At 44.7% G+C, this 27,897-nt stretch overlaps 1 protein-coding gene across 1 annotated transcript; it reads right to left on the bottom strand.

Moving 5' to 3' along the window:
- Nucleotides 1-1,089: 1,089 nt before the first annotated feature.
- UACA (uveal autoantigen with coiled-coil domains and ankyrin repeats) lies at nt 1,090-27,571 on the bottom strand (the record flags this gene model as incomplete). Its single annotated transcript, XM_079540841.1, has 19 exons — nt 1,090-1,161; nt 1,852-1,917; nt 2,700-2,852; nt 3,267-5,969; nt 6,933-6,982; nt 7,798-7,834; nt 8,002-8,100; nt 8,594-8,626; nt 9,459-9,566; nt 10,672-10,758; nt 11,272-11,309; nt 11,773-11,954; nt 12,953-13,059; nt 13,162-13,232; nt 13,544-13,601; nt 14,477-14,541; nt 15,285-15,373; nt 15,809-15,942; nt 27,515-27,571. The coding sequence occupies 19 exons, from the start codon at nt 27,569-27,571 to the stop codon at nt 1,090-1,092; spliced, it is 4,209 nt and encodes a 1,402-aa protein (XP_079396967.1).
- Between the last annotated feature and the right edge of the window lie 326 nt (nt 27,572-27,897).

The following is a 27,897-nucleotide window of genomic DNA, read 5'->3' as shown; positions in this document are numbered from 1 at the left end:
CAAATTTCATATTTTCTGTTACAAAACTTAGGGAAATACCATCCTTCAGTTAAAAAAAAAATTAAACCTTGTTTTAACAGGTAAATTCCAAGCAAATAAAAGCTCTCATTTCATTTGTCATACTATTTGCATCTTTCCCCATAAATAATCAGATTATAGTACATAATTTACAGTTAAGAGGAAAATTATTTCATGAAAGTTTAAAGTGTGTTTGAAAATCCAGTAATTGAGTTATCCCATGTGCAGCTTGCTGAGCTGCTTGGCCTACACCCACATTACACCTAATGAAGAATGAAATTATGTCCAAGTAGAACTATTGCATTTAAAAAAAAAAGTTGCTCTACAAACCATGACATTCCAGTCGTATAGTCCAGCCTCCAGTAATCAGCATTACAAAGAATTCATTAAAAGCCTCTTGGGCAAGGGACAAAGGTTGGTGTTCTGATGGAAAACCCAACTTCTAAGTCTGATTTAAAAAAAAGCAAAAGACACTGCATCTTAACATTTATTTAAACAAAACCTATAACTTGGCCAGCCAAGTTACAGCACATACCAAACACCTTCCATCTAGCTGTGCAGCTGACTTCAGCATGTTGTAACAGTCACAACCAGCTCCAGTTACAAACAAGACACCCCGCTCTTGGTTAAGAGTCATACAGCTACAATACTTGCCAAGCTCATTTGAACACCATTTATTTTCAACCATACCATGAGAGTTCAAGTTATAGGATAAACTAGAGTTTCTGGGAATAGGCCTTGTTTTAGGAAGTGGTCAATCAGACATACAATTATTTAGCTACCATGTCATCATTTTGACAGTCAGCTTGTACACCAACTTCAAAGCACGTTCTACATCTTTTATGAATCTACTGAAAGGAGAGCCAGATCTGAGGCTTCGTAGCTCTACTTCACTGTTTTGGAAGAAAACATTTTGGCTTTGTAAGCTGTTTCTTATACGGAGTAACTTCCAAGGATTCCAATTACAGCCATAATATCAAAACAATATAGAACTCACAAAGGTTATCACTACCGTAATCACAGCACTCCTACAAGCTGCAGCAGCCTTCCAGAGCAATGGCACTAAGCATGTCAGCAAACCAGTCCCTGTCTCATCTGAATGATCTGCAGTAAAGCAGCTTGGACATCTTCATCCATGTGACCCTAGAGCAAGCAAACACAAAGAAAAATAAACAGGTCTCATAAAGCATCAACTCCACACACACAACATCAGGGGCCTTCAGAACTGCTCAGAAGTCACAACTCCTTGTTGTATTTCCACCACTCTGGACAACTCTTTAGGAATCCTGCTACAATCTCCTCATGAAGAGAAAGAACAGTCTGCCCAACCTAGCAGCGTACCATATGAAAATGTTTGGGCAAAGAAAAAAAAAAAAATAGTTCTTGCTCTCTGGATGCCAGTTTGCTCTTGCAGCAGCCCTACTTTGATGTGCTTTTGCATCTGAAGCCACAATTCTGAAATAAGTTGCTCAGCTCTTTGTTCAGCAGGCAGCACTCAATAGGCCTGCATTCCGCTTTCCAGCTTTAACGTGACTCCCCTCCAGCCTCACCTGGCACAACGCAGCACTGACACATTCACATCACCCAACCGTCACCTCAGAGCAGGTTACAGCTGCATACAGCCACACTGGAGGCAAAAGCTAAGAGGGCAGCACCATAAGACTGCCATGGTATTGCTTTTCTTTTCCTGGGTCGTTCAATTATAAATTAAACTCTGAACATGAAAACAAACTTGAAACTAGCATCACTTCTTTAAGATCTTCCAAAAATATCTCAGGAATCTCTATAAATTCAGATAACACAACAAAACACCTGAACTTGGGGCTACCATACCTGTACAGCACTGAGAAGATGTGTCCGATACACTGAGACTACCTCTTGGTGCTGCCTTTTAGCATCCTGTGAGAAGGAAGACAAAAAGAGATAAAGTCAAATTAACATCTATTCTTATCTAATTCCAAGTTTGTGGATTTGGTTCTGTGTGCTAGTACAGAAATACTAGTCAAAGCAAGTTTTCAAGGTTAAGATCAGCTATATTCCCTGCATTAATCAAGAAGAAAAAGTCAATTTTTCAAGTTACATTCTAGTTCTGTACAGACTCACTGACACCCAACTTTGCTCACCTACACAGCTTTAGCTATCAGCTATATTAAGCCACTGAAGCACTGACATGCATGTGTGCATACAAAAAAAATCACAGCACTTGCTGTGAAGTGCTCCCATCTACTGTTAGTTCTTAATGATAAGCAACACACTTCTCAATGTTTGCAGACAAGGGAATACAAAGTCCACCAAATTCATTAACAAAGGACCTCTTCACTTTTAGAGAGGAAAAAATACATGGTTGGTCGTCTTTGTACAAAATATCAGTGTGGAACTTGCACACAGAAATGGCCATGGCATGAACTACAGCAGTATGCTTCTTCAGCACAAATCCTGTCTGTTTCATCTGGAAGAGTTCCTAACACTGCATCTCCAGTGCATAGAAGTAAGCAGACAAATCTACAGACAGAAGCAATCAGTCAGAGAAAGAAAAGCACACTTATGAACACTTCCACTTTTCCCAAAGCCTGAGCTCACAGTCAGCCCCAGTGCCCTACTGACCATACACACATTTCCTTCTACACAGAATCACCATAAGCAATGCTACTGCATTTCAGACACCTTGCATAATTACTTACAGCCAGCTGTTGTTGCAGTGTTTTCACTTGGTTCTGGAGCACTTCTACCTGCTGGTTCTGCCTCTTTGCAGGAATCCCACTGGTGTACGTAAGCTGAGACAAGCCATTAAGAGCTTGTTTTAATCGTTCCACATCATTAAGCAGCTCTGTTATCTTTAAAAGAACAAACTCATTTAAGGAGGCCTCACTTCCTGAAAAAGTGGTGCTCTAGCATTTTTGTTCTTAACCACAATACACGAAGCCAAGGCAAGAATACTTTCTGTATTTAAAAGATAGCTATAAACACTCAGGTGACCAATAACCAATGGAAGAATGAGTCCATACACTAAGAGCATGGGATGCAGGATGGAAGTCATAGAGGTCATCACCTCAACAGTACCCAAAACTACAAAGGAGTTAGAAAAATTTGGTGTACCATCTCAGAAACAAAGGGCTTCTGCTCATGGGTTTGGGCCCCAGCACCTAACGCCCAGCACACAAAAGTCATATGAGAACAGCTCAGCAGCTGTAGGAGCCCACTGCCACTGCTCTGCAAAGGCTTGGCCCATTAAGTACCTGACAGCCTACCTTGTTATCCTTGGCTTCCACCTGCTTTGCAGACTCCTGTATTCTCTTCTGCAAGTCAATAATTGTCGTCAGTGATTTTTCACACCTTTCTTTCTGGTCCTTAATTTCCTGCTCAATGCTGCAGCTCCGTAACTGGAGCAATTCCTTCTCATCTTTTAAGGAGCGCTCGCTCTTCTTAGCTTGCAAAGCCTCCTCGCATGCTTCCTCATACTTTTTATTTACACTGGACAAATTTTCAGCTATGCTCTTAATCTGGGCCTCCAGAGCACTTTTCATGGAGTTGTACTCTGATAAGTCAATCACCTCCTTGCTCGCCAGGTCTGTTAGAGCTTGTTGATTACGCTGAATCTCGGCTTGCAACTTCAAGATTTCCTCACTTTTAACTTGGCTTTCTCCTTCCTTCGCTTTTAAACTGCTTTTAGTTGCTAGGATTTCTTGTTCCAGCATTTCTTTCATTTTCGTATATTCTACCAAAGGTACTGAAGACTTCTTCAGATCCAACAACTCCTGCTGCAGTTCTCCTACTTTCAGTGCCTCTTTATCGTAACGATCCTTCTTACTCCTGAGAGCTTCCTTCAGATCCTCTATAGTGTGCCCAAGAGCGTTCTTCAACACATCAATCTGCTCCACAGACAGATGCTGACTGCCCACAGGAGCCTGCACAGCTACACCCTGCTTGGCGCTCTCTTTCAGCTCATCCTTTTCATCTCTGTTGCCTGTATATTTCTGCAGCATCTCTCTCAATTGCTTGTTCAGCTCTTCCATTTTGCTTGCGAACGTCTTTTCCATTTCGCGGCATCTCTCAGCAACGACATAGTTTTGCTGCAGGTCATTCTGGATGGACATAATGCCTTTTTTCAGCTTCCCATTCTCCTCCTTCCACTTCCTACTTTCCTCCTCACTTACTTCACACTTCCGCATCTGTTCCTGCAACTGCGCTTTTAATTCTTTCACCGTGGCTTCAAAGCTTTGTTCTCTGTCTTCAAAGGAGGCAACTGGGGCGTATTTTGACTTAATGCATTCTTGAATTGTGTCAAGCTCCTTCTTTTGGGCCTCAATTTCTCCGTGTAACTGCAGAATCTCCTCTTGACTCCTCTTATACTCCACAGTAATTGCAGCATTGTTTTCCCGAAGCTCCCGCACGCTGTTATTCAAAGCACTCACTGTAGCATCATGCTCTTTTAAACTTACACATTCGGTTTGTAATTGGTTCTGCAAGAGCTTCACCTTATCTTTCAAAGCCCCGTTTTCTTTATCTACTCTCAGAAACTCTTGCTTTCTCTCTTCGTTCTTTTCCTTCAGATCTGACAACTCCTTATTACTCCTTTCCAGTGCATTATTCAGAGCAGTTCTAATCTCCTCATGCGTTGCAGCCAAAACATACTGATCCTTCACAGACTCTCTTATGGCCGTGTTTTCAGAGACGAGTTTGCACATTTTTTCTTGTTCATCATCATATTTTTTCTGAAGCACGGCAAGCTGCTTTTCAAGTTCAATGCCATTCGATTTTAAAGCTTCCATTTCTTCTCTGTGTTGCTCTGGAGACAGGTACACAGCCTGCAAGTGGCTCATGGCCTCACTTAAGCTGTTCTTCTCCGCCAGCAAACGCTCAGCTTCTGCTTTGCTTTCATTATATTTCCTTGTGATTTCAAAAAGCCTTTTGGTCAGGTCACCAACAGTCACATCACTTGTTTTTTTCAGTTCTTCGTGAATTTTTAAAGGCACGTTCTGGCTTTTAATTTCAGTTTTTAATACTTGGATTTGTTGCTTCAGCATCTTGTTATCAGTCTGAAATCTTTCAAGTTCCTTCTGCAGAGTCTGATTCTTTTGTGACAATTCAGAAATTCTTTTCTCCAGTTCCTCATTTTTTTGCTCAAAGCCACTCCTCATTTGCTCATGATCTTCTGGCTTTACGTGCTGAGCAAGTTTAGCCTTCTGACTATCAGATTCCCTTTTTAAAGCCCAGATCTCTGCCTGCAGTTTTTCACGCTCTCCCTCAATCTCTGCTAACTTTTTTGCTTTCTCATTCACTTCATTTGACAGCAAACTCTTCATGTTTTCAAATTTCTCTGAAGTTACAGAGTGTGCTAACTTGGCTGCTGTTTCTTTGAGCTGCCCTTCTAACTCCATGACACTTCTTTCCCTTTTATCTCGCTCCATCTCCAACTTAACAAGTTCCTTCTGCAACCTTTTATTTTCTTCCACCAGCCTTCCTTCATCTCTCTTAAATTCTGCCACTAGCAATTCATTCTGCTTAATCTGGTTCCTCAGCTTACCCACTTCAGCAGAGGCTCCTTCGTACTTTGTTTTCATTTCTTTCAACTGATCCTTCAGCTCCTCTGTTAGCTTACTGTTCCCCGAAGCAGCTTCATTAGTCAGGTGATCCTTCAGAGCAAGAAAGTGGGTCTGCATTTGCTTAACTTTGCCTTCCGAGTCAAACATCCTCTTCTGCACATCTTTTAAAGCATCTTCCAGTTGTTTTATCTGCCCATCAGATTCTTCCTTGGTTCTTTCGCACTCCGATGCCAAAGCTTTACATTCAGACACCTTGTGAGACAGTTCTCTCTGCAATTTGCTTATTTCTTCCTTTGCTGCACCATAGCAAGTCCTCACGTTGTCAAGTTCTTTCCTTAAAGTTTCTCTCTCTGAGTTGGGTGATTGGTGAGGCAGGGACAGCTCCAGGGGCCTCAGCATAGACCTGGACTGAAGACAAAATGGCACAGAAGTGTAAGCATGCTTACAAGTTCTATCCACATGCATTGTCATATTCATAACCACATAACTGCCCAAATTATGTCAGCAATAGCAGCTCTGATTGTACTTCTAGTTATTGTTTGCAAATCAGATCCAATGATGTTACAATGAATGCACCGTTCCTGTGTTTTATTTTCCATCATTATTCACATTTAATCATATCTACTCAAAAATATTTAAATTTCCTGTAAGTGCCCCTGCCAACCAGCATATGAAAATACTGGTCAAAGGAACTGGAACAGGCTGAGTACACCATGATTAACAGGACCTTCTCTCCACAATGTCTGAAGAAAGCAGTCACTTCTCTTACTGTCTAGTAAAGAACACTTAAAAAGCATTATAGAATAGTAAGAAGCTTTGCTGTTTTACATTTTCTTTAGTACCAACCTTCACTTTGCTGACAGCCATTACAGCAATTCCATAGCACTGACTTGGTCATGTTCCAAGCACTTACTGCCTTCAGGTCACTTGCAGACCTGATCAGCTTAAAGCCACTTAATTCTGGCTTGGGATAAGGTTGAATTTTGTTGGGTTTTTTTTCTTGGTCTAAATGTGAAGGTAGCTATCAGCAAACAAAATCAGCAGGAAATTATTGTTTAGCTAGCAGGAAAACAGTCTAGATTTTAACTGAATTTTAAGCAGGAGAAAAGTTAAGGAGATGAAAACCAATTGCACTGTGCACTATGCCTGCTGCCCCAAGCTTCTGTTGGATTCCTTTTGAAGAATGCCCATTGCAGACCATTCAGCACCGATGCCTTCACAGCATTTACAGCTATGTCACATACACAACCCTAGAGGGCACCAGCAGTTAAAAACATGGCAAGGCCAGTATTATAGAAACTGTTGCACATTTAGAAGAATTTTTTGCTTTCCCAAGAGTAACCAGCTCTAAATTCTAGTAATATCTATTACCTGTGATTCCACAGCAAACGCTTGACCTTGTTTAAGTAAATCTTCTTTCCCTAGATTTTCAAAGCAAACAGCAGTTAGTTGAGAAACAGTCACACAAATCCCAACAACTATGGTTCTCCTTCCTAATTTTATTCTCTTTAATGGGACTGTGCCGTGATGCAGGTTGGTGTTCAAACACCTGGTATTAAAACACCCCCTCTTAAATTAAGTAAGGCAGGAAGCCTGGACAAACACCTATAAAGGGAAAGACAACCCTGCCACACCAGGCTGGGTGCTGCTCTGCAAGAGAGCCATAAAGGCTGCCTTGAATTACCTGTGGAAAGAATACAGCAGGGAAAAGTATTCCTTTGCATTCCAGACAAACCTTCTGGGCAGCCCAACAGCTCCTGTTGTGGTTCACAACAGATTCAGGCATCTTTTAAGCTAAACAAATGCAGGACAGGCCTGTAACCAAGTTGGATGTGAAAGACCCCAGCTTCTGGAAACTTGATCATTTTTAACAGAAGCGTAAGTCGAGGTCCTGTGCTTAAAGCTGTCTTCAAGTTTCCCTGTGCTGAAACACTCGTGATTGACTGCCTCGTCCAGCACAAGAACGCACAGACAGGCAAGAATTTGTGCTGTTTAAGATATGAAGAACAGAAGGACTCTCTTGTCACTTGGTTTGTTTTTCACATCATTAGAAAACATCCCAGATTTCACAAAAAGTCACACGTGAGTCTCATCACTGTGTTCCAGCACCCAGCAATCTGTATTGTGAGGCAGGAAGTGTGGACAGATGCTTGTCCATAGCAAGGACAAAGAGGAGAAGAAAAAGCTGCTCTCCAACACTGCTTGGCAAGCTTTAGGAATTAAATATAACACTTACTGTTACTCAAGTTACTTCCAGATCCCACTAAATCAACCTGCAAGCAAATAAAATACAAAAAAAAGCTGAATTACCACATTTAAGCTAAAGATAGAAAGGCAGAAAACTCCTCACTTAAACTCAAGACTTTCAATAATTAAAAAGATTAAGCATTGACACAGTAAATATGCACTGTTGTACAGCATTTCAAATCAGTTAACATACTTCATAATATTTGAGTTTAGCTTTCAGAGCTTCAATAGTCCTTAAGCTTTCTTCCTGCTGTTTTTCCTTCGTACTCAGGATTTTCTTCAACTCATCTTTCTGAAAGAGAACAGAAAGTGCCAAATAGCCAAAGCCACGAGGATGGCCAGAGTCATAAGATAAGCAGCTCTTAAAAGTGGTTTAAAGGAAACTTCAACTAGAAATCAGCACTGAGAGAATACCTAAATTCTTTAAGCTCGTTCTACAAAACCAGGTCTCTACAAGAACAGTCTCGTAGTAGTCAAGGAAATAAATAGGTACTAAAATCATGTGCAATAGTTTCATTAATGCAGTGCAAACAAATGAAAGTCACTACTTCAACAGATGCTTACAACACTACGACTGCTTTTCAGGTGAACTAGCAATTACAACATTTATTTGTAGCAATACGAATACCATACAGCTCTATGAACTGAATACACATCTGTAGATACTTCATTTAACCCTTACACATAGCTTTCCTTCCCTCCATAGCTTTAAACACCATCTCATAAATTCAGTAGTCATTTCCCTGTTTCACAGTTCTATTACACTTCAAAGTGATATATCATACCTCATTTTCAAGATCATCTGCAAACATTTGTTCCTGCAAAAATAACAAGAAATCCCCCCACAAATCATTTTTCAATACTGTTTCAGGGGCTCATGCACTGTACATTCATTGATGAGTTACATTCATTGATGAGTCTACCCAGCTTCTCATCCTACAAGCTCCCAACACACTGCCCACCTCGCATTTGCCTTCTAACCTCTAGCAAGAGAAAAACAAATAAGGATGCTGACAGAACGCTGTCTCTTGATACTTGCACTAAGAGAACGCAATACCTTTCTGTTATACATCACTCACTGAAGCAGAAAAACACAGCTTCTCAGTAAAAAGTTGACTTTAGAACATGAATATGAGGAGGCAGAATGGCTTCTTTGGGATTCTTTGGAGGGGCAGAGGAGGAGAGTTGGGTGTTGTTTGTTTTGGAGGGGAGGAGCAGGGCTGGTTTGGGTTTGTTTTCGTAAGGAACAGAACTTCAATTTCAGATAATGAACCAAAACTGGGAATCTTTTTCCCCCTTCACTTTTTTCTAACTGAAGAGTTGGTTTTTTTGGTCCTGTTTCCACTTTAAGTAACTGCTGGAAAATAAGGAATGGCTCTGATAAGCATCAATGCACAATAGGTGCATTTAAATGGCAAGTTAAGTTTATTTTCTGAATTACAATGGACAGGAATGCCTTGTGGTTCCTATTATATTACGAAATACAGCTATAAATGCTATTGCTCAACTTTATGAGGAGCAGTAGACGAAGGTGTAGCATCCCATCACATTTTGAATGACTACAGACTGAAGGTCTTTGCAGCACAAGAAAGTAATAGCAGCACCTACAGAAGTGATTTGCTGTAACTCCATGAAGACCAGTGGTTTTACCTCAGTCAGCTGCAGCTGCAGCCCACTGATTCTATCCAGCAACATCCTTTGCTCCTCTTGCACTTCTCTCATTCGATCCTTCAAGTCTTGATTTTCTAACTCCAATTCCTAAAGAAATAAAAAAAAAAAAAAAGGCAGAATAAATACACCACACTCACACAGGGAGAACTACTGAGTTTGTACCAACAATTTTAAGTCATTAATGACATCAAGCCTTGCTTAAAAAGCCCCAATGATTTTGTTGCCTTACTTCAGCTCTGCCTCATTCTGAAGTTTACATAAGCACAACTTTCAAGGTCTCCAAGCTTTATGTCTCTGGATAATTCTCTCACATACATACAGGCTTTGAAAATGCAAGCAGAATAAGATTACATTCAATGCTGAAAGCTCTCAAGTGGTTGCCTATTAACATGTAACAATAATCAGTATTAAAACAGTTCCTGAAACCCAATGTATGTATTGAAAAGGCCTCACTGGCATGAAGCACAGCAACTTGAATGGACTTCTGCCCCAGTAACCACAAGAACCACCCTTGCAATGCACAGAATTTCAATGCATGGAAATGACAGGGCTTCAGATCTTCATTCAGCCCAGTGCTTACATCCAAACAAAACCTGATTAACCCACTGCTAGATAATCACCTTCTTAATAGTGGAAACTACTCTAGCTCAAAACAGAAGTGCTGCATTTGGAGATTCTTATCCTCTGTAATAAAAAGGATTTCAAAATGAAAGCGTCAGTATCTCAGTGGGTTGCTCCCCATAGCTTAAAGTGTTACATACCTTCTCATAAACTGTAATGACACAATAGGAAGATGAGAAAATTAATACCAGTTAATAGAGCAATTATGATGCAACTTAGCTTTAGAAAGACAACCATACATTTCTGAGAATGTTAAAGCATCTTCCTGTTTCGTGACCCTATGATCTCTCTGCAGGTGAAAGTAGCAGGCACCAAAAGTTAAGAGATGGGAAAGGGCAAATCTCACCTCATGTCTTAAAAGTATTTAATATAAAAAAAATCTTGTAAAAAAAGTTCACAACTGATCTGCATAATTGTCACTTTACATGCTCATGCAATTAAGTCTTAAGTAAACAGCAATACGTGTATGATCTTCCTAAATGGAATGCTAGTACTTAAAATCCCACCTTGTCTTTAATGCCTGGTTCATTACATGTATGGGAATACATAACTCAGAAACCCTCCTATTTACCTGAGCATTATGGTCCTTCTGATACAGCTTGACATTCACCTCTTCCTGTGCATGCAGCCGATTCCACTTTTGTGACATGTTGTTCATCTGTTACAGCAACATTAAAGCATTAATTGATATTCCTGGTGCCTTCTGACAACATTCATCCAGGTTCCATTTCAACATCCAAGGGAGGGTGGGGAGGAAGCAATACTACCGAGCAAATATGCACAGGGACTAGTTTTTAAACAGAAATACACACCACGTAATTAGAGTTGAAAACAAGTTGATTTCATTCCCCTGACTGCATCCCTTTTTAAAAATATTGGGTGTCCTCAAGCTACTTCAGGGAACAACAGGCTTTGGAAGATGTCCCAGTGAGACCAAAACCTGCTCCTTGTTCAGCAATAGCTCACTTCCAGCTCCAGACAGCAGGAAATTGACTGAAAATTAACACAGACCGCAAGCCAGGCCCAAAAATCCAAAAATCATTCTGGGCTTCACCCCATAGGGCAGAAAGATAAGAGAATGTGGTACAGAAGAGGGAAAGTTCGCTAACACTATGTTTTCTCCCACACCTCCTCATAAGGCAGCCTTAGGAGATAGCACAGTAAGCCTCACCTTCTGTTCAGGCTGCCCTCTCTTCATGGTATCTCTTGCTAGAAAAGCAAAAATAAACACAAAACAACACAACACAAGATAAGAATTTGAAGAAAAATTCATTTCGTTCAGATTCACACAAAGCGTACTTTGCAAATCTACTTCACTTTAAGACACTTCAGGAAATAGTTCCTCTTCTCCCCAAATTCAGTTAAAAAAATACAGCATTTCACAAGTACAAGATAATCTATAAATAATGCTCAAGAACAGCTATGATCAGTACTGCAGGAGCAGTTCAGTCATGCTAACACCCTGCACATCCTCACATCACAGCCTGCGTTAGCTTTAAAGGCTTTACTACAGTCAAGGAAACCAAAAACCAAGACCCCTCTCCTCTGCACCCTCCCACCTGTTATCAGCTTTGTGTTTAAAGGACTGCAGCTGTCCTCCAAAGAGTGCATTCAATGAGGATACGCAACCCAAAAGGAAGAGTAAAGCAGGCAGCAGCAGCCTCGTTCGTACCTTTGCTGGAATCCTCAACGGCAGCTTTTATTAAAGCCAAAATGTCAATATTGTCACCAATTCTGGCATAGTAAGCACAGTCATGACCAAGGCCATCAACCAAACTAACATCCGCGCCATTTCTGAGCAAAACTTCTACCGCGTCCTTGCAGCCATATTCACAGCCTAACATTAGGGCAGTCCTGAGGATGGGGAGAAAGATTGCGTTCAGAAACCCTGGGATCTTACGCTTTCAGGAGCGCTCAAAGAAATAACCTTACACTCATGTTCAATCGTGGAAAGTTGAGCGAAGGAATCTTTCGCTTATCAGGAGAGGAAACTAAACATTAAAAAGCCATTTAGCAGATTACAAATATTTGTAAGAAGCAAAACACTAACAGCAGTATTTTCATAAAGCCCAGCACAAACCAACTGCTCTGAGAGCACCACCCAAGTACTTTGAAAGCTCCTGCCATTTCTGGCTTTTTCTGTTTACATGCAAACATCAACAGACACAACAAACAAGAGGAAGTTTAGAGTTCCAACAAGTGCTTGAGAATCCTGGCAATGCCTCCCAAACAAACATTTGCCAGCTTCAGAACGTGCAACGCAAGCACCATGCCTTGCTTCCCACCAGACCCAAGTCCATTACCAGCAGGAAGGCGTCCTCCAAGAAATAGCCAGCAAAAGCAGCAGCTAGTTACACACTCCCTGCTACCCCTCCTCCGTAGATACAGAAAGAAACATCTCAGGGCCTTCCAGCCCCTCAGAAGCCCCAGTGGGACTCAATTACTTCTTGAAGAAGTACTGCTTTCATCATGATATGCTTTACACATTAGTCTCAAAGAGTATAAGCTGCAGCAGCAGACAGACAAACTCTTAAAGCAACCAGTTGCCATTTCTCTGCTGGGCATCACATGCAATTCTTCCCACTTAACTCTATCTTGATGTATTTTAAATGCAAGAATAAGCAGGAAGAAAAGTCCAGTTTGTTTGCATTATTGAATTGGCACATAATTTCTGGACTAAGTCCCAGGTCAGAGGGTTGGTTTTTTTTTTTTTTTTTTTTTTTTTTTTTTTTTTGGTTGGGTTTTTTTTCCTGCTCAATTTAACATTCGTTTTGCAGCCTGAAAGCCAACAGAGAAAGTTCTACCCTTGAATGGTCACAGCAGGCATTCTGAGAACACCCTGCATGCATTACCTGTTTTGTTTGTCCCTGGCATTGACGTCTGCTCCTCTGTCTATAAGAAGCTGGCAAACTGTGGGGCGACACATCTGAGTGGCCAGCACCAGTGGTGTCCTCCCATCCTGAAGAGGGAAAAGAGAAATGAAAAAAGGAAAAGGATGTAGAGAAAGCACACAAGAATACAGCAGGGCTTGTATGGAAGAGAGGTACTAGCAACAACTTACTCCATCCTTTGCATTCACTGAAGCCCCATGGTCACACAGGAGTTGTATGCTAGAGGAACAGTCTGACATAGCTTGCAAGAGAAGAACGAAGAGCAGGTTAGACTGCTGAAGTATTCATGAAACCCCAAATACTTCTTAGGGTGCATCACTGCTCTGTAACACTGCTTAATGGTACTTGCTTTAGATAGTACTGCAGATCTGTACAGATCCACTAGCTGTAGATCTAAAAATTTCTGCTAAGCCTTTCAACAGGTTTGCTGCTGAGGCTAAGGGTCATTACAACATAAAACAGGTAAGTTTAAAAGAATTAGGCATATCTGAGAATCGTGACATAAAATCTAGATTTCATACTACTGTTAGGAGAAAAAGCAAAACCTTTTACCTGCATCATGAAGAGCTGTTCTTCCTTGAAGATCCACATTCTCTGTTGGACAGTTGTACTGTCAAAATAGATAACTTTGATTATTAGCTACCATTCAAATTGCATTTAGAACACTTGAAAGGTTTTCAGCTTTTAACTAAAGCAATAGAGAATCAATAATGATCAGATGTACCTCTGCAGTTCCCATGCACACTGACATACAGAAAAAGAGCAGCTATAGGTACATGCATTGCAGTGCCTTGAACTCACACTGCTGAAGGGTTCTAGAAGTAAATTAAGACTGTACAAAGCAATCACACAATCCATCACAGTGTTCACAAGCTTTCAAATGTTTGTTCACTACAGCTAAGAACCTCCCTGCTATTCATCACTGCTTCTTTGCCACCAGCATCACTGGCAGCTCTGTCACTCTACACTAAAGGTGCCAATTATGTCTGCATGCAGACATGTGTCAAGTAAACTGAAGACGTATTAAAAGCTCATTAAGATTTCAAATTAAAATAAATGAAGAAAAACATCACACCCCAAAACAATCCCCACGTAATACTGTTTATTAAGGAAAGGCTGCTGGACATACCTGCCCATCTTTCAAAGCAAATGTTTCTCTTGTGCAGACCTTTCAGCACCCTTGTTCCTAAAAGCAAACTGACTCAGAACAGGAGCACTAATCTTTAGAAGATGCTCAAGTTCACTTTCTTTAGAAGGGAAAAACTTTGAACTCTTGTGAAGAAGCAAAAGAATGCTGCTTATCTTCACTTCCATAAGTCCAGCCACTTCTGTTATTTCATACAAAAAGATATTTCCTCCATGACTGTCAGCTTTGTTTTTTACACCAGAAAAAGTAGGATATCTTAAAATTCAGAGCAGTATGTGTAAGGGCAGCTTCCCCTGCCAGAAGGGTAAGAGCCATAACGAAGGACAAATTCTCAGTACCTGCAGCAGCTTCTGCAGACATAAGGCATGGCCATACTTCGCAGCTAGGTGCAATGCGTTTCTACCTAGAAAACACCAATTTCAGTTCAGGCTCTGTTATGAACATGCAGTCAGAAGCACCACACACAAATTCAACATCTTACGCTGTTCCTCAGAAAGTTTATGACTTGTGAATTGATGTTACGTGATAAGAAATTCACTTGCTTTTCACTGAAGTCATTTGGACAGTTTACTTCATCTGAACTAAAACCTCTGTCTTCCACCTATATAATTCCACATGCTCCAATACTGGTCATCATGCCTTAGATATATGGAAATACAGAGTTGTTTGCGTGCCATTAAACTGCTGGGCTTGTTCCAGGTCAAGCCACAGTTCAGATCAACACCCATATTTTATTTGATGGTTTGGCACTTTTTTGGCAATTCTGACAGTGCTAAAACAAAGCCATCTCTTTTAAACACTTCACCACTTGTAAAACCCCCACTGTTTAGCATTATTTTATTTATTTAATCTTAGAGAAAGTGCAACCAGCAATTCATAATTAAATGCACATCATTTCGAGATGAATTAGTCTACGTATGAGTTTTTAAAGAACTGTTAAGTGAGCCAAAGTCAAGTCCTGCTGCATGTCAGCAGCACTCATGGACTTGTATGGCAGTACAGGACCAATCTTCTCTTGGTTCAGCCAACCACGTGCAGCACTGCAGGAAGGAGGGAGGCCCACCCTGCAACTTCATTAAACCCCACTCCAAAGCAAAAACCAAGCTGAGAACTTCAAGTTGCACTTGAGCATTTGAGGAAGCATACCTGCAGCATCAGTAGCCGTGATATCAACTCCATGGATAAGGATGGTGTTCAAGCAGTCCAGATTTCCCTTTGATGCCACAACATGGAATCTAAACAGAAAAGCCATGCTTAAGTGCAACTGTTTTATTTGCAAAATAGTAATATTAACAAGAAAGTCAAAACAAATAACCACACGTTGATGCAGGCTAAATTGCATGCTGCAAGTCCATCCTTGCTGCTAGAAATTTATTATTCCCATGATCAACCCTTGGTTCAGATTTCTGTTCAAGGTGATTTCCTCCTTTTCTCCACTCTCCACTTCCTCCACTGCAGTGCAGAAGCCACACAACCTTCTCTGTTCAATTCCTCATTAAGATAATTTCAGTAACTGTAAGACCAGTTTAGATGAGGCAAGAAGCTAACAGAGCACACTGCATGCACACCCTTACAAACGAGCAGGACGTATTTACTGAGTAGCAGTAAGACTTGGGAATGGAGCGAAAGCCCCTGGCTTCCCCATCAGCAGAGCACTGGAAGTTACTTACGCAGACCTCCCTTCCACATCCAGCTTAGTGGGACTGACCCCTTTTTTGGCAAGGATTGATGAAACCTTCTCCACATCGCCCCTTTCAGCTGCTTTCATTAACCTGTCATCATACTTGTTCCAGTCTGTATTCAGCTGTACAAAAGAGAGCATTAGAAAAGCAAGTGAGCTTGTGGTACAAAACTGATCATAAAGCTGCTCCAACAAAACACTGCAGCTCATTACTGGGGGGGAGGGATAAAAAAAAATGAAGACATTAGTTTACAAATGACAGTCATACCTGTTCAATGGTTTGGCTACATATGTACAATGCCATAGCATTTCAACCAGGCTGTCAGCATTGAACACACTGCTCAGGGACAGCTTGGTTAACTCATCCTGATCCCTAAAGCAGAGTTTGTGGGTATAAAACCACCCATGCTGCTGAGTTCCAGCTAGAAGGTCTAAAAATAAAGTTGCACACACGAGTTCCTTATAAATTTAAGGAAAACAAGATTTCCAGACAGTTTCACAGATCTAACTCTATCTCCCGTGGAGCAGAGGCCAGTCAGCCATGGGACTCGCAGCACAGTCACAGCATCACAGAATGGCCTGGGTTGGAAAGGAACTCAAAGATCACATCTCAAGAATGTCTCTCCTAATGCCCCATTATTCTATTTTAACCTTTCCCCCCCTCCCCAGACCCCTTCCATCTCAAAAGCTGCCTCTTGGCCTTGCACCCTTTGGAGAAGGGACATTGGTTCTCCTCTCCCAAGGCAGCCAATTCCTCCAGCTACAGAAAAACCTGGGGGGGGTTTCCTGTTCATCTTCACTATCAAACATTTCAATTATGATAGTCCAAATAAAGCAGTCAACTGTCTCATTTCTGTTAGCTATCTGTCTGTGCCCCAAAGCTTACAAGCTAAAACACAGCAGGAACAGATAAGCCAGGAATGGCAAGCAACAGAGCCCAGGACACTGCAGCTACACACTTGTAATTTAAGTGTCCATCTCCAGCATGAGCTTCTCAGTATTCACAAAGTATGATTCCATAAGGAAGCAGGAAGATAAAATACAGGTGCTACAATTCTCCCCCTTCCATCAGGCCTTTTATAGTCAAGGTGAAGCAGAGAGCAATGCAAGGACATGTGTTCTGTGGGACATTTGAACACAACAATTACAAAACATGTAATCAACAGCAGACTTGAGTTTCTGTGAATTCAGCAGTCAGCAACTCAAGAAATATGAACTAAATTTAGCCCTTTCCAAACTGAGTTCACATTTATCAAAACCAGCTGAGCTGCACAGATTTACTGACAGCCATGCTGTCACGACCAAACAAACGATGAAAGAACACCAGAAATGAAGGCAGGGAGCCTGGCGTTACCCACCAGCTCACTCTCCAGCACTATTCCAGCCCCTCTCCACCTGCCTTGCCAGGGAGGGAACCCCAACACAAGCACATTGTATAGGCACAGTGATGCACCGATTCAACCCACTGCATTTGGTCATTCCTAAAAATAAGCCTCAGCTAGCTCCGAGATGTCCCGAGGGGCTCTCCAGTTTTAACACCAAACAGATGTGCCAATGACACGCAAAAGGATGGAGCTTTTTCTGGCTGCTCGGGATTGTTCACAGATCTGCAGTTTAGCTGAGCACCTATGAGACGTGCAAGAAGAAAATTCAAGGTTTACAGCTTCAAATTGCCTGCAAATACCAAAGCTACCAAAGCAGAGTACAAAGAAAGCACAGGTCGGCCATAAATACAGCACTGCACCAACACAGACAGCCGTCACCCCACACTTATTCCTTGTTTGCCTCCCATTTAGCACTGCTGGCGACATCCTACCCACAGTGCTACATTGCCAGCACGGCCCTTCTGAGATGTTTGTGATCTTCAAAAAGTTCTGCTGCAAAGTGAAGGCCAGCACTGCTCCAGGTCCCCACTGGAGGCTGGAAGAGCCCTGGGCACTGCTCAGCCATATGGGCAGTGAGTGCAGGCCCACCAAACAGCCAGGCAGGCTTTGCTGGCTGGAAGAAATGAAGTTCAGAAATGAACACCTATTGCCACCACTGCACCACTGAGAATGAGTCACATGATGGCATTACAACTGTAATTACCTTTATTCCCCATTCCCATAATATGACTGTGGGAATCAGGGAGTCTCAGCAGCGACTTGCTGAAAGCGACATGCAGTAACAGAAACAGCCAGCTCTCAAAGTCACACCCACAGGTGTTTCAACAAAGTCCAGCACCATTGTCAATCAATTAAAACATTAATTACTTACAAGCCAAGCCGGCCTGGTGTAACCAAGCCCCCAGAGGGCACAGCACTGCTCACAGTCAGAGCTGCAGGACAGCCGCTGGGGAGAGCAGCATTCCTCCACAGCCTGACAGAGGCTCTCTGCTATGAGCTCCTTTTTGTGCAAGTGATGTTTTAGTTGTAAATACCCCAGAAGCTGCACATCAAGCTCTGTCCCCTCCAAATTCCTTGAGGTACAACACGTTTCACACCCTTCAAGTCATATCACACAGTGCACATTTGCATCCATGTTCAGATTCTGAGTTTCAGACCTGGAGCTCATACCCACCAGCACAAACTCAAATACACAGACAATCCATTACCATACACTCCTTCCCATTTCAGTCCTTAGATGAAAATAGTATTTCGTTACTACTGTGTTAACAGAAGTACAATTTTTCTTTAGTTATCACATCTATAATTAAGTTATATCAGTCTCCTACAATGCACTAACTCAACTGTTATCACCTGAGCATTTCACATTCACTGAAAGCCCCACAGGAAGAGTTCCTAAAGATGAACATAACTCATTAATTAATAAGGAGTTATAGAATGCAAGCTTTTACATTTCTGCAGCTGTAAGGTGCTGCCATTGATAGGAAATTTAGGATACCTACTGTGTCTTTAGTTGCACAAGAAAACCAACAAGTCATTCTAGAAGGCACAGCTTCTTGCTGCCTCGCATCAAGCCACGAGCAGCTGCGGCTCACCGAGCACCAAGCAGAACGGGTTTGAAGGGGCTCTCACATGCAGATCCTCTCCCCCAGCCCAAGCTCATTTTGCTCCATCCTTCGCTTAGCTGGGATCCCCAGGCACGTTTGCTGCATCTTCAGGATCCTCCTCAGCCTTCATCCCTCCGGGCTGAGCGCAGCTCCGTGCCGCAACGCTGCCGTGCTGCAGAGCCCGCAGCAACTGCCCAGGGGTGGCTGTGTGTAAATACTGCCCAGCCTGCAGCGTCTTGTCAACAGCACGCAGACAGTCAGCAGCCCAGATCTATTTTCTGATAGCGGAGCGATGGAGAGCAATAGCTATTAATACATTCCCTGCATGCTCGTGCTGTGAGTAATGTCTTTGGGGTTTAATGTTCACCGAGCAGACAAGCACGCACCGAGCTGCACCACCACGTCCTGTTCCACAGACACAAACACTCGCTTTAAAATAACAAACACATTAGTCAAATTAACTGTCGGCTGACATTAATGAAGGTCATGCTTCTCACCACTAATAACACAGGAGGACTGAAATACCAGCAGGAGTCATTTTTTCCCCATTCCACCACAGCGCAGAGCCAAAACCAGCCCCGCCGTCAGACTTGAGACAACTCTGACTGCAGCACAGATGGAATGCGTGATCCTATTTTGACAGAAATTTAACCCATTTTAAATTAGAAAACACACATGCCTCCGCTTCAAAAAGATCCCTCCTTCTACAGCGATGGAAGCCATTCTGAATAGAAGCAGGTTTCAGCTTACTGCTGCTGCCAGTCTGTCTCCCAACACATTAAATGAGAGGAGTCGTGGAGGCTGTCAAAACATTCAATAGACAGCACCGTGATTAACAGCGGGGAAGCTGGAAGTCTGCTTCCACAAGTTTTGCATTTACCCAGAGATCTCTGAGTGCTGTATTTAGAGGGCTGGGTCAACATCACAGGGGGAGCAGTGTTTAGTCTGCAGGGGAGACAAACATGATGCAGAGCAAGAAAACCACAAACAACACAGCCCCTGTAGGGCACTTGGAAATAGCTTAAAATGGCTTTTCTCAGAAGAGCCGCCTATCACAGGCTAATCACACCTATTGCTATTTGCACTATTCACCCTTCCCCAGTCATTTTTCAGCCACTCCACGCTACGAGCTGGGAGCAGCACTCTGCCTCACAGCACTGCCATGTTCCAGAGGACATCCCAAGGCACCTCCGCAATCAGCGTTCATGTGACAGAGCCACTCCAAGAACACTCAGTGCCTATGGGAATGACCACAGCATCACAAGTTATCTTCTGAGCAGAACCAAGCCTGTCTCCTCAAGCTAAAAGGGGCATTCTGGGAAAAAAATAAATACGTTTTACAAGCAACAGCAAGAGCTGAAATCAGTTTGATGAGAACCCACACGGAGGACTTGCTCCCCAGCTGAGCTCCCTTGTACAGATCTACCCAAATGCAACCAACCACAAGGTTTCTCTGCTGCATCAGCCTGTCTGCCCGATGCTGCTCCCTGAGACTGCTGAGGCCATCCTGCAGCCTTCACGCCTTGCCCACGGAACCCAGCATTGCTGAACCATGCCCAACTTTGGGCAGCACGGCTGTCAAGGCTCCAGAAAGCGCAGCACAGCTTCAGATTTGCACCGGTGGAGTTCCTCTCCCAGGCAGCTCAAAGGGTGGGAAATAAAGATCCAAGTGTGCAATGCGTGGACTGTGTTAGACTACAAGACACTCACCACGCCACACAAGAACTGAACCAGCACAGATGACTTCTCCTAGCCTTCAGTCAATTATTTAAGCTTCCTAGGCTAGAGAGATTCTAATTATTTACTGGATAATTTTCAGTTAAATTCCCCATTATCTAGTTCTTCATGGTGAAGCAAATAAGCTTTTAGCATCCTCAGCACCATCCAGGAACTGTACAACTTCACTGCACAAACCATTACCTACTGCTCTCCCTGAACCTGAAGCCCTTTATCCTAGAGAGAATATCACAGATGAGAAGCAAAGCTGCTTTCCCTCATGAAAAAACAGCCCATCCTGCAGTGCTCAGCACAGCAGCCAGACCCTCACTGCTCCACACTGAGAAGCTCAGCGGCAAGATTCGAAGGACTCTGTAAGGTTCTGACCTTCAGAAACGATCATGTTCATCACCCCATCATTACAATTAAGTATCTGAAGATGAGAAAGCAGTGAGAGCCCAGCCAACACCACCAGAGGGATCTGCAGGCAGGCGCTCGGACCCAGAGCAGCAGCTCTCTCCTCTGCACCCAGACAGATGTCCTGCCCTTAACAAAGGGGAGGGAAGGGCACACAGCTGCTGGCAAAGGAAACCCTGGGGTATTGTCACCAGTGGTAATTGTGATCAGCTAAGAAAATATTTCTATGCTGCTGACAACCAGCAAAGCAATTAGCAAAGTTAGTATTTAAAATCTGTTGATTGATAGCGACCTAATCTAGGTGTTCCTGCTCCAGCAGGAGGATTGGATTAGATGATCTTTACAGGTCCCTTCCAACCCCTGACATTCTGTGATTCTGAAAGTGATTCTATTACAATTAATTAATTCACCAATCTATTTTCACTCTCCTGAGTGAATTCAGCAACCAGCAGCAAACTCACAAGAGCTCCTATGCCAGCAAGAAGCCCACAGAAGATTTCTGGTTACCAGCATGAGCGTGATGTCACACATCTCCACTTGAGAGATGCAGCTTTCTGGCACTGAACCTCCCTTTCTGTACCAGCTGCCATTGTGTCACCTAGCATTTCAGTCAATCAAATGCAGATGTGATATAACAGCTGCTCAATATGCTACCCACGCACTCTGAAATGCCACTCCTTACTACATTTTGAGCACAGGTATATTTTTTGCTGGCCGGTGCAATAAAACAACTCTGAAGCCCAAAAGGATACTCTTGAAAAGTTAGCAACAAACGCAATGCTACTTTTCCTCCCATTTGTGCATAGCAGCATATTGCTGCCTTACAATAAGGCACCAACAGCACAAGTTGCCAGCTGCTGGAACAGAAGCATTGCCCAGGCAGCTCCTCTTGGGCCGGGAAGGGCTCTCCCAGGTCTGCTCACAGCACAGCCAGCAAACAGCTCCGTTCTGTGAAGCACACGCAGCCCTCAGCCGCCCTGCAGCTCACTTCTGGAATAACAGCTGTAATTCAAAGCAGTCCTTAAACCTTCCAGCCTGAAAGCTGCCATAAACCTATGAAAGTGAACACAGCTTCTCGTCACCACCAAGCGAGGCAGATAATCCTATCAACGGAAAAAAAATAAACGAGGCACATCCTCCCTTAATGCCATTAGCGCTCGACTTAAGCACACAGCGCACATGCAGGAGCAGAGAGCTCTGGCAGCACACCGCCATCTGTGCTTCCTGCAAGCTGTCTCCAGCACCTGGGTGCTCCTGGATGCTCTCTAAAGACACAAAGGTGATACTTTCATATAAATAGTTATAAAACCAAAAGCACAGTTCTTGATGTCTGAAGGCCATTAGAAATAAGAACTCTCGTCAAAGAGGGAGAAAGAATCGCTGACTGTAGGGCTGTCTGTCACAAGGCAGTCACATCCCCAGCACAGGCCTTCCTGCACGGAAAGGAAGACATTGGCTGATAGCAGAGCTACCTGAGAGCGTGCGTGGCGCAGAGCACAGCCCACAGCTCCTGCGTTTCACTCTGCTCATTGCAGGGGTCAGAGTACAGCCGTGATTAAATCCAACACGTGAACAGACACACCCTGCGATTTCACAGGGCGCTGCACGGCGGCTGCTTTTGAAGCACTGTGATTTATTTAAAAGCTGCAGGCTGTTTGTAGCCTCGGCAGTCCAAGCCAGCCCTCAGCTCTGTCAGAAGCATTCACCAGGTACCGCTCCCCCGCAGGATGGATTCCTACCACCAAATGCCATCCCCATCCCGCAGGCTTCGCCTGATCCATGCTGCCCAGAAGAGGCCACAGATGCAGGGCTGGAGAAAGGGTTCAAGAGGAAACCACAGCACTTTGTATTTTATAAGCATACCCTGCCTATCAGTGTCTGTGGGTTCACTTAAGTGTGTTTCAGAGTCCAGAGCTGAGGGAGAAAGACGTAGCATTTAGTCTACATAAAGGAAAAGCAGAGCCAGCCTGAACACAGGGATGGCCCAGCAGGTCCCCCCACGCAGCACATCACTGCTACCTTGTTCACCCCAATGTCTCCATCTACAGAAGAATTGCTGGATGCTAAGTGGGCGAGGCTCAGTCTGAACAGTGTCCAAACCCAAGGGCAGATCTAAAGCTGCTCCATTCATGCACTGATCTCTAAGTGCTCCTGTCAAGAATTTTTATTGTTTGCGTGACTTGTTTAAGTAACGGCATCCCAGGATTAGCACAAATGAGTCTAGCAAAACGTTAGAGCAAAACAAACCGTAGCCATCTGAAAACTTAACATTTCTAATCCTATTCTGGAGTTGGCATAACCCATCAATACCAAATTATGAAGCATCAAACAAACACATGAGCCTTCTAGCTAGATATACAACTTGTCCTCTCAGAGCCACAATAAGGGCTATGAGGCTGCATCGAATACCACTGCCAGTGAGAGATGTGCATCTAACAGCACTGCCAGCTTCTCCATAAGAATCCTGGGGTAAGGAAAAGCCCAGCAGCAGCACACAAACCGCAGTGGAAGTGCTGAACGCTACACACAACTCCAAAGGATGATCAGGCTGCTAAAAAACAGCAAAATAAGATTTCAGGTTTGTTTTTAAATACAATCTCCTTCACATCTCATTGCCAACGACGCATAACCTAAGTGCACGTTATTGATGAGCCATCCCCAGCCTCTCAGCCCCGAGCTACAGCCCAGCTCAGGCACTAACAGGAGTGACCTGACCTACCCGTGCACCCTGGAAAAAAGCCACAGCTCTCCCAGCTCTTCACAACAAAGGCTGTTAGGTGCCTCTCACAGTAAGGCTGGGGCCTGCCTTTTGTGCCTGCCCCAAACAGCACTGCAGCCTTTATGGCAAGGAGAGCATCACAGCTCCCACCACAGAACCGATGGAGTTGGGGAGCCCGCAGCTCAGGGCCTGCAACACAGCCCTGCCCATGGGAGGAAGAGGCATTTCCCTTTCAAATGGGAGAGACCACAACACAGCCGCCATTAGAGCGTGCACAAAGCCCCCAGACTTCCAATTTTAAGATATTCTCCAATTGCTACATTCCAAAATAACAAAGCCTTGATAAATACTCCTTCCTAAAGTTGCCCGAAAATTACAACGCACCTGCACTGGGCTGCACCACAGAACTTTGCCGAACCACAAACTGCTGCTCCTGACTCTCCTCGTGTTTCTTCACAGGAAACACAAGCATCACACAAACAAGCACATGATCCCATTTAAACAGATGCAAATGGTGCACAATTTTTTTTTTTCCCAAGGAATGCACACACCAGCACAAACCCTAATAACGCTTCTCGGAACACAAACATCCTCTAAGGAACAATCACATTCAGGCTAGGATTTAACATTCAAATATAACAGAGCTGATTCCTGGCAGTGGTGCCTGAGGACAGCATCGTGAAGCTGGGATGCACACAGAAGGGCTGAGCAACTCAGCTCCAGTCAACAGCAGCAGCACAGGGAAGGTTCTGCTGAGCAGGCATTGCCACGGGCACAGCCAGCAAGGCTTTGTCTTTGCACAGCGCAGAGCTGTGACCAAACACCATCAAGGTCTTGTCTGTCCTCAGGGCAGTGTGTGCCTCCAGCAGCAGGGCTCCTCTCCCATTTGGGAGCTGAACACAGAAGTGGGGGCTGATCCCAAGCCCCTCCTCACACAGAGGAAGCCGTCCATCCATCCAGCAGAACAGCAGCATCCACAGGCAGGAAAGCACTAACAGCCTCAGACAGCTGCCCCTAACTACAGAAGTTGGTCAGGTACTAATTTAATAACCAGAGACTGTCACACCAGGATGAGAGCTCAAATGCCTGCCTTTGCTTTTTCCACGCTAATTACATATGACATTCAGGGTTTATTAATATAATTTGAATAGCCTTAACATTATTCTTCCCAAAGCAGAAAAAGCTGACAGACATTTCTGCATGGCTTCCAACCTGCTCATTCTCATCACTTGAGGCGCTCCAGGAAGCACTGCCAAGAACTGAAGCGAGTGCATTCCTCACATGGGCTGCCCCAACACCTCACCCTCTGATACCAAGAGCCTGGAGGAGCTGCAGCCCTGCCCAAACACACCAGGATTCCCACCATGCACCATAAGCAGCCATCCAACCTCATCAAGGAGCCCTGGCCCCCTCCACACTATACAGAGCTCATCACAAAGGACAGAAAGGCAGTAAGCCCCACATGATCAGGTAAGGGACATCAAGCACAGCAAGTAGAACTCATCAGCAAAAGCTGACCAGCAAAGGTCTGAAACAGAACAAGAAACAAACCTTTCCCCATACATCTTCTCCAGGAAACCTTGAGAAAAGCCAATTAGCAGGTATATCTGATGAGCTCCTCCTGCATACACTGCAGCAGGAATTCCTAACCTTACTGGAAGAACACACTTCCTATGTACAGCCTAGATGACAAACGCACACCTACATCAGCTTTGGAATCTCAGAACTATTAGCAGTGCACACTGCTGCAGTCACCCAGTACAATATCGACTCCATTAATTGCAATTTATCTCATTAGAGCTGGTCAGTGAGCCACTGTCTGTGCACTGCAGCCTTCATGGGCCACAGGATCTGCTACAAAGCACAGAGCCCACAATAGCACAAAGGACAAGCAGCATTTGTCTCACTATTCAGAGCCCTGACATTACCAAGCAGGCTGCTCAGATTATCTCCCGAGCACCAGCTGGAGCTGGCAAAACCAGGTAATTCGTTTTTCAGACGCAGCACCCAGAATAATGGTGGAACAGGTAATTACTTCCTGCATTTTGTGGCATTCCTCCATTTTGGGACAGGTAGTCAAGCTATTCCCAAAAGATCACTGTCAAAAAGCATTAAGGCACACAATTGCTGCCTAACTGAAGGAAAACGTCCAGAAGCATGATGAAGGGATTAAGTTTCTCTCCACTCCCCAGGAAATAGCACTGGGTGGGAACAGGAGAGAGGGATGAAGTTTCCGAAACAGACAGCTCTTTTTGCACTGCTTTCAAGCAAGACCCACAAAGCTCAGCCTGGCTGGATTCCCACCCACTTCCCTCCTGCCCCAGCAGCCACAAACAGAGGGCTTTATCCAAGCACCTCCCTTCAGCCTCACCATTAACACCAGCTGTATGGAGGAATATAGGAGGAACCCCCCTATATGGAAGGGGATAAGTTTGAGAAGTTGGTGGTGTGACTGCGTTACCAAAAGATGGAATGAACAGATGAGGTGAGCACACTGTGGGTACAAAATTCAGCTTATAAATGACTTCCACTGAAGCAGATTTCCTTCAGGTATTCAAGGGTGATTTCAGCTCTTAGAAGCATTGAGACTGATCAAATCTACTTTGAAAGGAAGGCTTGTCGAGCCTGCTCCCACAGAACTGAAAAGCCTCCGTACCTACCCAAAACTAAACTCAAATGCTGTATCACTTCAACTGTTTGTTGACATTTAATTACCATAGGCTTACTTTGAAATAACAAACAGTTCTAAAGTATAGGACGACTAATGAAGAGCACAAACCAGCGCCAGCCTACACGTTACAGATTATCATGACAGACATCTGAATCACTCCTTCGCACGGCAATGTGCTCATGCACAGAGCTGTCATTTCACCCAGGGAGTTGTCAGCAGTTCACAAGCCTGAATGCCTGCATAGCTTTCAAATGAACTATTATTCTCAAGTAATGTTTTCAAATTTAAGACAAATGAGCAATAGCGTTTTAAAGGAATCTAATATCTTAAAAGATGGCTGATAGAAGTCAGCATGTCCCTATTAAGCCGCCCTTTTCCGCTACCCCAGGCAGCCAGCAGCACGTTCAACAAGGCAACACGGGACGGCAGCAGCCCGGGCTGCCTCCTAGGAAACCATTCACCGAGCGATCGCAATCAAAGAGCAATCAAGTCCTGCCTCCAAATCAAGCTGCCTTCGCTCACAAGTACCGCTCCCGTCAAACTCCATCTTCAGAGAAGAACGAAAAAGGACGCCAGTAAAGCTGCTTAAAGCCAGCTAACACTAACCCGAGCCGTAAGGAACCACCGACAGCCAGCCGCCACGAGGGCTCCCCGCACTCAGAGCCCTCAGCTGCCCCAGCCCAGCACCCCGAGGGGCCACCAGCAGTCCCGGCAGCACACAGCCACCGCCGAAGCTTTCGGGACGCCTCCTAAGCAAACCTCGGTGCCGCACACCGCAACGAACGCCGCGCTCCGGCTTCACTATAGTACTAACAGTGGCCCGGGGGGCAGGGAAAGCCGCGGAAGCGCTGGATCTCCCGGGGGCAGAAAGCGACACTGGAGTAGAACGCAGAGGCTGCGTCCTCGTTTCCCCAGCTCCGCTCCACCCGGGGCAGCTCCGGCCGCACAGGGCACCACAGCCCGAGGCGCCCCGCGTCCGCTGCCGCCAGCCCGTCCCTATGTTACGGCCCTCCCAGCCCGACTCCCTCAGCCCCCCGCCCGCCCCAACACGCGCACAGCACAGCACTGCCCGGCCCCGCAGCCCACGGAGGATGCCCAGGGCCAACCCCGGCCGCCCCGCAAAGTCCCTCAAGACCCCTCCGACTCCCATCCCCGCCCCGCAGGGCGTCTCGGCACGCACCGCGCTGCCCGCGATGATGGTTTCGTGCTTCCTTAGGCGGGACTTGAGGCTCTTCATGGCGCGGCCCCGGGCGGGCGCGCGGCACCAACTCCGCGACGCGCACCCGCCGCCGCCACGGCCGGGACAAACGTACCCCCGCCCGCCGCGACACCTTTAGCCCGTAGCCCCGCCCCCCGAAAGGCGTCCCGGCCAATCGCCGCCCGACCGCGCGGCCGCCGAGACCAATCGCCACGCGGAGAGGGGGTGGGACTTCCTCATTTTAAAGTCCGCCTGAAGGGGAGTGGCGCGGTGAGAGATGGGAGTTTGCAGAACCGCCCGCTCAGTAGGGGGCGCTCTGTGCTGGGTAAGGGTCGGTGCCCGGCCGTCGGTGCCCGGCCGTCGGT

This window comes from Tetrao urogallus, assembly GCF_951394365.1.
Source record: "Tetrao urogallus genome assembly, chromosome: 11".
Classification (NCBI taxonomy): Eukaryota; Metazoa; Chordata; class Aves; order Galliformes; family Phasianidae; genus Tetrao; species Tetrao urogallus.
This window is presented reverse-complemented; position numbering and strand designations above follow the sequence as displayed.